At 42.4% G+C, this 13,422-nt stretch overlaps 1 protein-coding gene across 3 annotated transcripts in view; it reads right to left on the reverse strand.

The window, feature by feature from the left end:
* SEMA3A (semaphorin 3A) overlaps positions 1–13,422 on the reverse strand; it is a 461,793-nt gene that overhangs the window by 304,518 nt on the left and 143,853 nt on the right. For all 3 annotated transcript variants that reach the window (XM_029615640.1, XM_029615639.1, XM_029615641.1), the window contains one exon: positions 3,361–3,423. In XM_029615640.1, the coding sequence (XP_029471500.1) occupies positions 3,361–3,423 (63 nt within the window). The remainder of the gene's footprint in view (positions 1–3,360; positions 3,424–13,422) is intronic.

The raw sequence follows: 13,422 nt of genomic DNA on the forward strand, positions 1-13,422 counted from the left end.
ATAGACCAACAAATGTGCATCCCTAGTGGTGAGTTCTGGAGGGTAACAGAGCAGAGTCAGAAATCAAACAAAGAAGTTAAAGAAAGGAGGTTTGAGGTATAAGAGTTAGAGGAGTCATCAAAATGGAGGTTAAAGTCATCAAGGATAAGGGAAGGGAAAGATGGCTCAATGAAGAAGGAAAGCCAGGAATCAAAGTCATTGAGAAAGAAGGAGGGAGATTTATCAGGGGGTCAATAGATGGCAGCTGCCCAGAGCGGTAGTGGAGTGAACAGGCAGATGGAATGGGCTTCAAAGGAAGAAAAACAGCAGTCTTGAGGTAGGAGAAGGGGTTGAAATCTGCAGGAGAGGGAGAGCAGCAGTCCAACACCAGCACCGTGGCCTACTGGGTGAAGTGTGTGGGAGAAAACAACCACCACAACAGAACAGCAACTGAAGCATCATCCTTAGGGGAAAGCCAAGTCACCGTCACTGCCTTGTCTCCCTATCCACTCCCGCATTCAGTTCAAGCTCCTCTCTCTTATATACAAATGCCTTCACTCTACAGCGCTTCTCTACCTCTCCTCTCGTCTCTCTCTATACCCCTCCTTTTGCACTCCACTCATCGGACAAGTGACTCCTACCTGTGCCCCTCTATTCTAACGCCAGTTCCAAACTCCGTGCTTGGAATAGTCTTCTGGAACTGATGTGTCCTGCACCCTCTCTCACTGTGTTTAAATCCCATCTGAAGACCCACTTTTCCGAGGCAGCTTTTATATCATAGGCCTGTTTCTCTCCTTTTAGCCTCATTAACTAACTTTCTTTTGTTATTTAACCATTGTCTTGTTTTATGAAATACTCATGGTTGATTGTTCTGTTTGTTTACCTTATTAGATTGTAAGCTCTATTGGGAAGGGACTGTGTTTTTTGTGTATTTGTATAGTGCTGCATATGTTATGTAGCACTATAGAAATGCGTAGTAGTAGTAGTAGTAGTAATAGTAACAGTAGTAGTAACTACGTCAGATAACAAAGAAAGTTTTAACAAGAACGGAAAACATGGCTCTTTTGAAATGCATACTACCTAATGTAAATGCCAACATGCTAGTAACATCACTGTCAGAACCTAAGGTTATGATAAAAGATAAAGCATTTAGGATTGACCAATGTAAAGCGTAAAGAGACAACTTACCAAGTTCTTCATAACTGATAACGAATTGAAAACTACAGGTTACTAGGGATGTGAATCGGGCTTCGGACGATTGAAAATATCGTCGATATTTTCAAAATCGTCAGAAATTGGGGGCTCACCAAAACGATAGGAAAACCCCACGATATTGATCGTGGGGGTTCTCTTATCGGTTTGGGGGAGGGCAGGAAAAATGGCACACAAAAATAACCCCTAAACCCACCCCGACCCTTTAAAACTAATCCCTTAGCTTCCTCCACCCTCCCGACCCCCCCAAAAACATTTTACAGGTACCTGGTGGTCCAGTGGGGGGGGTCCCAGGAGCGATCTCCCACTCCCGGGCCGTCGGCTGCCACTAATCAAATGGTGCCGATGGCCCTTTGCCCTTACCATGTGACAGGGTATCCGTGCCATTGGCCAGCCCCTGTCACATGGTAGGAGTACTGGATGGCACGTGCCATTTTTAAAGATGGCGCCGGCCATCCAGTGCTCCTACCATGTGACAGGGGCTGGCCAATGGCACGGATACCCTGTCACATGGTAAGGGCAAAGGGCCATCGGCGCCATTTTGATTAGTGGCAGCCGACGGCCCGGGAGCGGGAGATCGCTCCCGGGACCCCCCACTGGACCACCAGGTACCTGTAAAATGTTTTTTTTTGGGGGGGGGAATCGGGAGGGTGGGGGTAGCTAAGGGGTTATTTTTAAAGGGTTGGGGTGGGTTTTTTGTTTATCGGCTCGGGCGCAGCCGATAAACAAAACCGCGATCGGGCCAGACAAAAAAAAACACGATGTGAATCGGAACCGGAATCAGAGCTGATTCCGGTTCCGATTCACATCTCTACAGGTTATAATCCATCATAGCACCCAAGTTAACTAGAACTCATTAGTAATGTGTTGACCTAGAAAATATGTTTGATATTGTGATGAACTTGATTATGTAAAAATATGGTCTCTAATATGGATATGTCGTTGCACTGTCCTATAACATTGAATGCTGACCCATTAAGGGAATATTGACCCAGAATCTGAACACTGATTTTGTAAGCCGTTGTGATCTCAGTTTGAAACGATGGTATATAAAACACAAATAAATAAATAAATGCTGCTCTGTACAAGTTCCCCCACAACTTGTGTTTAAGTTTCTAACTGCCTCTCTGTGCATGTTACCCCAGTGTTCATTACCATCTTATAGATGCTTTGCATAGATCCCATGCCTTCTGGAATTCTGGTTCTGTTTTTTTCTCCACTATTTCCACTGGACGTGCATTCCAGGCATCTGCCACCCTTTCCATAAAAACATATTTTCCGACATGCATCATATCATGCTCCCTAGTTCAATTCTACTGAAAAAGGTTTGCCTCTTGTATATTACTAATAAGTTCAGGTATTTAAGAGTCTCTATCATATCCTCCTCGTCTCTTTCTTCTAGGTTATACATTTTTAGATCCCCAACTCTCATCTCATAGGGCTTCTGATATAGATCCCACACACTTGTAGTTGTCTTTATCTGGACTGCCTCTAACCTTTCTAAGACCTGTACAGGGGCATTATCACCTCATTTTTACTGCTGGTTATGCCTCTGTCTAGCAATCCTTACATCTCTTTGGCCCTAGCCACCAATTTGTCATATTAATGTACTTAAAACTGATTTCAATCCAACATTCAGTTCTAAAAAATTGAAGCAAATGTATTTATTCTTCAGTTAATACATTTTAAAAAATGTAGCCATTACAGAGTATTTATTCTCAGTTTCAAATATAAGAATTTTCCAGAAACAGGATGAAAATAAAATCTGTCCTATATTAACTACTAATTTTGTTGATCCTTGACTGTATGAATTAGAAAGTATGAAAAAGTCTATAAATCATGCCAAGATTTTGACGATCAGAAAAAATCTTGCACAAAAGTGTGGATGAGCTCTTTATAAAGACCTTCCCAATGAAACTGCAGAAACTGTGCAGAAGGAAATCTGTATCTGTTTCCACATTTACCTCTTCCTAATTTCCTAAGGAAATTTTCTTTAATTGACCCTATTTTTATCTTCTCTGGAAATTTCATCGCTCATCTGTTCTTTGACTAAGGACCTAGTTCTTAGCTCATCTGTTTCTAAAAATAGGTTTTAATTATTAACTTGAAGACCCAAGAAAATAATATTCATTTGTTTAGAATATCTGTTCTAGAAAGATTTGTACCTACCAGAATATCTTTTCCAGCCCACTTACACTCATCCCTCCGTGTGTGAGATACCGGCCATGCAATCTGTGGGAACACAACAAAGAAAAAAAGATTCAGTCTACTCAAAGGTCAATATTTCCCTGTTATATACAAACGAACACATTTCAGGAACACGTTTATTTTGCTTTCCATTTCTGCAACGGCTACAGAAAGAATTTATCATAACAAAAATGCAAGCAAAATAGCCACACGTGCATTCATGATGTAGTCTGGTGCTTTGAGAAAGTAAAACAATGCAGTGCGGTTACGGATAACTCAAAAGTTAAAGGATAACAGTAAGGCCCTGTTAAGCATAAACTTCCAGTGCTGTCTGTCAGAGCGGGCCAGCGGGTCCCTCGCTGTCAGCTCACATAAATCAAGGTATCAGGGGGGAGACAGGGAGGTTCAGGGGGATGGGTGAGCAGACGCCACTAACCGCTGAGCGGATTATAAAAGCCACCCGGATACACGCGTATTTCCCACTACGTTCATAAATAAAAATGTTCCAAAAAGGAGCAGGACATGGTGTTCCTGGATTTACATTGAAATTAGCATGTACGTACAGCACAAGTTTGCCGGCTCCCCTACCGGGTAACTTTACTTCCTCTGTGTAAATACAGCACAAGTTTGCCGGATCCCCTGCAAGGTAACTTTACTTCCTCTATGTAAATCCAGCACAAGTTTGCTGGATCCCCTGCCGGGTAACTTTACTTCCTCTATGTAAATCCAGCACAAGTTTGCCGGATCCCCTGCCGGGTAACTTTCCTTCCTCTGTGTAAATACAGCACAAGTTTGCCGGCTCCCCTGCCGGGTAACTTTCCTTCCTCTGTGTAAATACAGCACAAGTTTGCCGGCTCCCCTGCCAGGTAACTTTCCTTCCTCTATGTAAATCCAGCACAAGTTTGCCGGATCCCCTGCTGGGTAACTTTACTTCCTCTATGTAAATCCAGCACAAGTTTGCCGGCTCCCCCGCCGGGTAACTTTACTTCCTCTGTGTAAATCCAGCACAAGTTTGCCGGATCCCCCGCCGGGTAACTTTACTTCCTCTGTGTAAATACAGCACAAGTTTGCCGGCTCCCCTGCCGGGTAACTTTACTTCCTCTATGTAAATACAGCACAAGTTTGCCGGATCCACTGCCGGGTAACTTTACTTCCTCTGTATAAATCCAGCACAAGTTTGCCAGGTCTCCTGCCGGGTAACTTTACTTCCTCTGTGTAAATACAGCACAAGTTTGCCGGATCCACTGCCGGGTAACTTTCCTTCCTCTATGTAAATACAGCACAAGTTTGCCGGATCCCCTGCCGGGTAACTTTCCTTCCTCTGTGTAAATACAGCACAAGTTTGCCGGCTCCCCTGCCGGGTAACTTTCCTTCCTCTATGTAAATACAGCACAAGTTTGCCGGATCCCCTGCCGGGTAACTTTCCTTCCTCTGTGTAAATACAGCACAAGTTTGCCGACTCCCCTGCCGGGTAACTTTCCTTCCTCTGTGTAAATACAGCACAAGTTTGCCTGCTCCCCTGCCGGGTAACTTTCCTTCCTCTGTGTAAATAAAGCACAAGTTTGCCGACTCCCCTGCCGGGTAACTTTCCTTCCTCTATGTAAGTACAGCACAAGTTTGCCGACTCCCCTGCCAGGTAACTTTCCTTCCTCTATGTAAGTACAGCACAAGTTTGCCGGCTCCCCTGCCAGGTAACTTTACTTCCTCTGTGTAAATACAGCACAAGTTTGCTGGGTTCCCTGCCGCATAACTTTACTTTTGCTATGGATGACGTGTAAGTCAGAAAACAAAAAAACTAAACAGATCAGTGGAAAGGAGGGCTATTAAACTAGAGGTGTTGCAAGTCATATCCCTTAACTGGGTGAACTGGGAAAATCCCCTCACTTACGCAGTAGAAGTGGCATTTTCATGCATAGGCTTTCGCCCCCTTAAAATTTCATGCACTCAGCCTATTTTATAACATGCACTAAGGGCCTCATTTTCCAAAGCTATCGCAGGCCTGCGCTACTGAATCGGCCCTGGAAGAGGAGGAGTCGGGGCATTATCGGGGCCGACTCCGTGACAACGGCGCGCACAGCAAAAAGGTAAGTGCCTTTTCGCTGCCTATTCCACGCCCAATAACTACACCTAGCTGCCGGCTAGCGCAGGACCGCCCCCCGCTTGACCCCCCGCAGCGCAATTTTCTAAAGTATCGCAGGCCTGCGATACTTTAGAAAATGAGGCCCTAAGATACACACGTATGTTATAAAATAGCCATGTCCTTTGGTGTTGAGCCAGCAAACACGTGCGTTGGGTTAAAAGTTACCATTGTAGGTTTTGTTATCTGACTGTAGGTACCCGGATAACCTTAGGCTGGTATATTCAGCTGGACTTTCATCCTGTTGAATATATGGGACAAGTTATTTAGCTAACTTTAGCTGGATAAATTGTTCAGTAACCGGCCTCAGTATACCTAGTTTTGTTCGGCTTGCACTAGAATACATTTCGAAATCACAAAATGATATTTTTATTTCTGTACTTTGGTTCACTTTTGGATTGTGCATATTTTCTTAGTAGACTTGATGTTTGTTGAAACGCAGTCCATGTTGAGGGGACGACTAATTTATTTCTCTGCTATTGAACTCTGCCTTATCATGCAGCTATATTAAAACTCCCTGAGAACAGCAAAAACTGGTGGACTTGAATTTTGTTTCCTGACCTTCTTACTGTATTTATATTGTGGTTTGGATTTCAGCACCTCTTTGTGTGCACAGTCCATGATGTCCCTGTGAGCTACCTAAGATGTCTTTATTGTGATCACTGATACCATAAGCAGCTGGGTAACTGTGGATCTTCATCATCCACTGCTCTAACCAATGGAAAATATCACCTGGGTTTAGTAAGGCTCATAGTGCTGTTGAGGAAAACATCTCAGTCACAATCACTCTGAAATCCAGAAACCCTCATTCAATTTTGTAAATTTGTTGGAAAGCATTGAGGAATTATGGATAGAAAAAAAAAGCTTAATCCTTATAAATTCCCAGCCTGTGATTTAACCAGGAGCAACTGCTAATGGAATCAGATTGGTGAAATGGCTGCATTTCAAAGCATTGCTTCTGCAAACATGAGGACAATCCAGAGAAATGATCTGTTCTCCTATTAACTAGGTAAGCCTGTATAAATAGATGTGAATGAGCTGTTTCTTTCAATTTGTTTACTGCACACAAAAATGTAATTAATGTTCACTAAACCAAATTAGAGGGTTTTAACAAACACTAAAAATATTTCATGTAATCTGGATAATTGGGGGAATCCAAGAGGACTGCTGACTAAAAGTAAGTTCTGAAGAACATTCAGTTATTGCCTAAAGAAATTACCTTATACTTATTCCTCAGCGCTCTAATGGGCAAGAGGAAGGGTAAGGCCCGTGTGTATTCAGAAACCTCGGTTACATCTACATCAATGGGTCCTATGGACCGCCATCTGCTTTGGCATGCTGAACCTTCACTGAGCTCCATTGAGCAGGCATTGGACCCCTTACCGGGTGCAGGATCATAGGTGATGGCTCCCGATGCAAAAACATCTCTCACTCCGGAGTTATGGCATCCTCCTCGTCAGCCCGGACTCCAGCTTTCCAGAAACGGAGGAACTGCTTCGGCAGAGTTGCAGCTCGATGACATCATACAGCCAACCGGCCTGGTAGTGGGGAAGGATCGGATGGAGGAGTTGAGTGCTGAAGAGGAGTTTGGTTCAGGAAGTCTCCATGTGGAGGTTACACAGTCAACAGAGGGTGATCATGGTTTTCTACCAGAAGTATCTGGTGGTCAGCTGTTGGAGGTACCGTTACCTTGGAAGCCATTTGGGATGCTATTACAAGTTTATCTTCACAATTGGGTCAACAACCGGGCTTATCTAAGGCCCTGCAGACTACACAAGAACAAGTTTCTATTTTATCCCAGAGGATGGAGGTCTTGGATTCTCAGGAAACCTCGATACAAGGATCATTATGTTTGGTTTCTAAGTGTCACAAGGTGCTGCAAAATAAACTTGAAAACTTAGAAAATGTAGTTCGCTGGCGCAATATTCATATTATAGATTTTCCCAAGAAGAGATTTATCTCTCCAATGGAAGTGTTTTGTAAATATCTTCTTGAAATTTTGAAAATACCTGAAAATGTATTTCCACCTGTTTCAAAGGTTTATTATTTGCCTTTTCTCCAAAAGTCAGTGCAGAAAAAACGCCGATCCTCAAATTTCAACAGATGACTTTCATTTGTCTTCTTCTTTGGAAAAATCCTCAGAATGGGGTTAAGCCATCTCCCCTTATTGTTACTCTTGATCTTGATTCTGACAGATTGTATTATGAAATTGTTTTTCTGGAAAAGGGATTTTCTCTTTCAGTATAAAGGTTCATATTTTTCCTGATGTTGCTAAAGCGACTCAAGCCAAAAGGAAGTAATTTCTAATATTAAGATGTGCAGTAATTAGTCTTCCTGCATTATTTTGGCTTTGGTAAAATACGTCTTTTCAAAGCGCCCTCAGTTGTCTCCCTCTCATGCTTTGGGGATCTCGGTCCCTCATCTTCTTTTGTCACTTGAGGCAGTTTTAAGCAGCACTAATTCTTCGATTTCCCCTTCATTTTGTGGGCTGACTGGACAGGTGAGAAAAATGTTTTAATTTCCCTGTCATTATTTCTATAACCTGTTTATCTCTACATATTGTTCTAATCAAATTTGTTTTGCTTGGATGTAATTTGTTAAAATTCATTAAAAAAAATAAAAGTAAAATATTTCATTTGCACTGCAACAAAACATAACAGAAAAATAATGAAATGAAACAACTGAAAACTTTCTGGCTGGAAAAGTGAAAAATATCGTAAAATCTATTCCAGGACTGAGTTTTCTCCAGGGGCGCAGCGAGCAGTGAATTTTTGGGTGTATCCAAGGTTAATATGGGTGAGCACTGCAACTAGCACGCCTGCCCTTACTTCACCCTACATGGCCTTCATGACAGCAGCTTCAGAACCCGTTTAATTTTTGGCAGCACCTTTTATCCGTCTCTTCATTGTCTCCCTGGTCTCTCTCTGTTGCATCTCACTCTCCCTCTGTGGTTAAGGCAGCTACTTTATACAATCTCTCAGGCTGCGGTATATAGACTTAGTGTTTGGGTACTTGCCAAGTTCTTATGGCCTGGATTGGCCTCTGTTGGAAAAAGGATGCTGGGCTTGATGGACCCTTGGTCTGATCCAGTATGGCATTTTCTTATGTTCTTATAGGTTTCTGCTCAGCCCAGGCATTCCTGAACTTTGGAAGGGCTGAGAAGAAGGGGCATAAATAATTACCTACCAAAAGCAAAGAATTTTACGTCTGACTCAAGGTCAGTGATGTTTCCTATCACGTTATCCTCCTTACAGGCACAAGTGATCATTGAATGGCAATGATTCCAGTGCCTCCAGGCGAGCTAACTCCTGCAGCTTTAAGGGGCCAGCTCAGATAGGACATGACCCTGCTGCTAGGGGTAGAAACCCGAGTCAAAACTGAGAGGGCACAGGCTCACCCATGGCTATTCCTCTGCGTCTCTGAAAGAATAAAATGTCTTCAGAGAATGTGCGGAAGTGAGATGGAAGAGGCCGGCGCCATCCATTCAGCAGAAACTACTGCCATCTTTAAAACTCCATCACAGGGGAAGCATTGCTAAACTGCAGCAACACAGATGAAAGAGGATTGTTCTGGAGACGTTTGCCATGTAGAGGGCTGGTGTTTCCATTAGGCAAACTAAGTGATCACCCAGCATGCCAAACTTTTGGGGGTGGCAAAATCTCACCAGCATGAGGCCCAGAGAGGGAGAGCCAATAATGCCAAAAAAGGAGCCCTGTACTGGAGCCGCCACCAATAGGTAAATTTGGCATGTGGGTGCATGATTGAAGGATCTCCTAGGCCGCCAAGTACTCTTGCACAGGACCAGGCCACGCAATATCCTCATCTGCAGTAATGAGAGGTCCACATGTGATGTGAAAGAAAACGAGAAGATGCTTATCGTCTTGTCATGTTGCAATGAGCTGGCACATAGAAGTATAAAATGCTAGACATTTGTACAATTGTTCACTACAATTTACCGTCCCAACAAGTGGGCTTGGTGCACACAAGAAATTACCAGTAACTGAGGCCAGGGAGCATTCTCTAAAAGTTTGGTTCCCAGAAAATTGTAAGATTGTTGTCTAGCAGTAGCACACTCATTCGGCTGTCAAAACACTGGTGGCATAATATTTTTGGTAATGAGTAATACAGTCCCAACACTTCACTCAGGTGTATAAATATATAGTTTCATTTATTCAAAAATTGGCAACTCCATTGTTATAATGCATAGTCTTTCATGCACACGGGGTCCCCCGACACGGTCCCGTGTTTCGCCAGCGGCTGCGTCGGGAGGGATGCCCATAAACTTAAACAGGAAATTCTAAAAATTAAATTACAAAGGACTGTATGAGAAATGGTAATGGTACAGAATCAGTACAAGTTAGTGCACGCATACATTTTACCTTTAGACGGAATTCTTAAGTTCCTGGCATGGAGTGCATTCAAGCAAGGATCCGAACCAACTTTAAAGCTGTCAAAACTCGCGCCAACCAGATTTTACAAACCAATCAGAGGAGAGGAAAGGCCAACCAATCACAGATGGAGATGTGTCAGCTGCAACCTATCAAAATCATGTAAAGTGAAACCATTCGATTTCTTTGTTAAGGCCCTTCGGTGTCACACAATCTAACCGATGTATCCACCTTTGTTCACAACGTGTCAATAAAATGTCAAAATCACCACCACGCAATGAGGGTGTAACAGTTTCTAAAACAAAGAAGAATAAGTCAGATACTGTGTGAGAGTGTGCTAGCCAATGATCAACTAGAGGGGCCAAGTTTCGGGAATGTTTTATATTTGATCTATGTTCAATCACTCGGGTACGAATCTGTCTTTTAGTTTTACCTACGTATAACATGTCACAGGGACAACGGATGATATATACTACGCCTACAGAGGCACAGTCCGAATCTTGACGCAGGGTATAACACCTTATAGTAAGGGGTTCAGTAAATTGGGAGAGAGTGGTTGTGTGTTTACATACCGAACAGTTTCCACAGGGTCTGTGAGTGCCCATCTGTATGCCACTAGAGCGTGTCGATAGAAAATCTGAGTTAGTCAGGATGTCTCGGAGGTTTCTCCCTCTACGGTACGTGAACCTTAAAGAGCTTTGAAACATATTAGAAAGTGCTAGGGAAGACCAATGTTTTTTAAGAATAATAGATATCGCATGGCTAGATGGTGAAAAAGGCAAAATACAGTTTAGGGAAGAATTATCATCTCTTCGTGATGGAAGAAATAACCAATCCCGGTTAACATATAGGGCTCTCTTATAGGCAGATCTTAAAACTTTATAAGGGTACCCTCTCAGCCTAAACAAGATGAGTTAAATTTGCTTGCGAAAGGACTTTCTTTTGTGCCTACTGCTAAGGTTGATATCTTTGATGTTCAGGTTCATTTATATTGTTTCTTTAGATCTCTGAAACTGAAACTGTTCTTTTCAGATGTCCCTCCTGTACAAGACGACTCTCTAGTTTCAGTAAAATCCAGATGGGTTCCCCCAGGTCCAGTAGACCCTATGATACTAGCTTTTGAGAAACTGGTTCAGAATGATATTAAATTATTGACTCAAGATCATCAATATATGCACTTCAACTTATCTAAACATGAAAGATCTCTGTTATGTTCTTTATCTGAAGACCCGTCTATTATCATTAAATCAGCAGATAAGGGTGGAGGTGTGGTAGTTTTGAATAGAGCGGATTATAAAACTGAGGTTCTTTGCCAGCTGCAGGATACGTCTTTCTATCTGCCCTTACCCTCAGACCCGACAGAAATATTGAAGTTAGAAATTGCTTCGATTGTACAGGATGCTGTTTCCCATCATTATATTACCAATCGGGAAGCCAATTTCCTCACCATTCAAAGCCCTGTTGTACCAGTGTTTTATATACTCCCGAAGATTCACAAGTCCCTTGTGAATCCACCAGGGCGCCCAATAGTATCAGGGATAGGCTCGGTTTTGGAGCCCCTCTCACAATTCGTGGACATTTTTTTGAGACCTTTTGTCCCAACGATTAAATCATATGTACGTGACTCCTCCCACCTTATCACTTTATTAGACAATGTTAATTTTCCCTCAACACCTTTTTTACTCATTACTTTGGATATCGTATCCCTTTATTCTAACATCCCCCAAACTGAAGCCCTTACAGTAATTGATAACACTTTAAACTCCCGCACAGAACCATCTAGGGTCCCCATCTCGTTTCTAATGCAACTCACTACTTTGGCGTTGACTAAAAATTACTTCCGGTTTGATTCTTCCTTTTACCAACAGATCAAAGGGACTGCAATGGGTGCCACAATGGCACCCAGTTTAGCATGTTTGTTTGTAGCTCAATTCGAAGAGACGTATATATACCCTTCAAGCTGGTGGAATTTTGTACATTCATGGTACCGTTACATTGACGATATTTTGTTAATTTGGTTAGGGACTGAAATACAATTTTATTTATTTTTTGACTGGTTAAATCAATGTAACCCTCACATGCAGTTCAGCTTTTGTTTACACTATTTGGAGATACCCTTTTTGGATGTACTAATATCTAATACAGGTTCCAGTTTTTCCACCTCTATTTATCGCAAGGACACTGATCGTAACACAATATTAAAGTTCAACAGTTGTCATCCCAAACATCTTAAAAAGAATATCCCCACCGGACAATTTCTGAGGTTGCGTAGACTATGCTCCTCCACGACTGATTATGTAGAAAAAGCTAAGGAGATGCTCTCCCGGTTTAGGCTGAGAGGGTACTCTTATAAAGTTTTAAGATCTGCCTATAAGAGAGCCCTATATGTTAACCGGGATTGGTTATTTCTTCCATCACGAAGAGATGATAATTCTTCCCTAAACTGTATTTTGCCTTTTTCACCATCTAGCCATGCGATATCTATTATTCTTAAAAAACATTGGTCTTCCCTAGCACTTTCTAATATGTTTCAAAGCTCTTTAAGGTTCACGTACCATAGAGGGAAAAACCTCCGAGACATCCTGACTAACTCAGATTTTCTATCGACACGCTCTAGTGGCATACAGATGGGCACTCACAGACCCTGTGGAAACTGTTCGGTATGTAAACACACAACCACTCTCTCCCAATTTACTGAACCCCTTACTACAAGGTGTTATAGCCTGCGTCAAGATTCGGACTGTGCCTCTGTAGGCGTAGTATATATCATCCGTTGTCCCTGTGACATGTTATACGTAGGTAAAACTAAAAGACAGATTCGTACCCGAGTGATTGAACATAGATCAAATATAAAACATTCCCGAAACTTGGCCCCTCTAGTTGATCATTGGCTAGCACACTCTCACACAGTATCTGACTTATTCTTCTTTGTTTTAGAAACTGTTACACCCTCATTGCGTGGTGGTGATTTTGACATTTTATTGACACGTTGTGAACAAAGGTGGATACATCGGTTAGATTGTGTGACACCGAAGGGCCTTAACAAAGAAATCGAATGGTTTCACTTTACATGATTTTGATAGGTTGCAGCTGACACATCTCCATCTGTGATTGGTTGGCCTTTCCTCTCCTCTGATTGGTTTGTAAAATCTGGTTGGCGCGAGTTTTGACAGCTTTAAAGTTGGTTCGGATCCTTGCTTGAATGCACTCCATGCCAGGAACTTAAGAATTCCGTCTAAAGGTAAAATGTATGCGTGCACTAACTTGTACTGATTCTGTACCATTACCATTTCTCATACAGTCCTTTGTAATTTAATTTTTAGAATTTCCTGTTTAAGTTTATGGGCATCCCTCCCGACGCAGCCGCTGGCGAAACACGGGACCGTGTCGGGGGACCCCGTGTGCATGAAAGACTATGCATTATAACAATGGAGTTGCCAATTTTTGAATAAATGAAACTATATATTTATGCACCTGAGTGAAGTGTTGGGACTGTATTACTCATTACCAGCATTTGTG

Source organism: Rhinatrema bivittatum, chromosome 9, assembly GCF_901001135.1.
Source record: "Rhinatrema bivittatum chromosome 9, aRhiBiv1.1, whole genome shotgun sequence".
Classification (NCBI taxonomy): Eukaryota; Metazoa; Chordata; class Amphibia; order Gymnophiona; family Rhinatrematidae; genus Rhinatrema; species Rhinatrema bivittatum.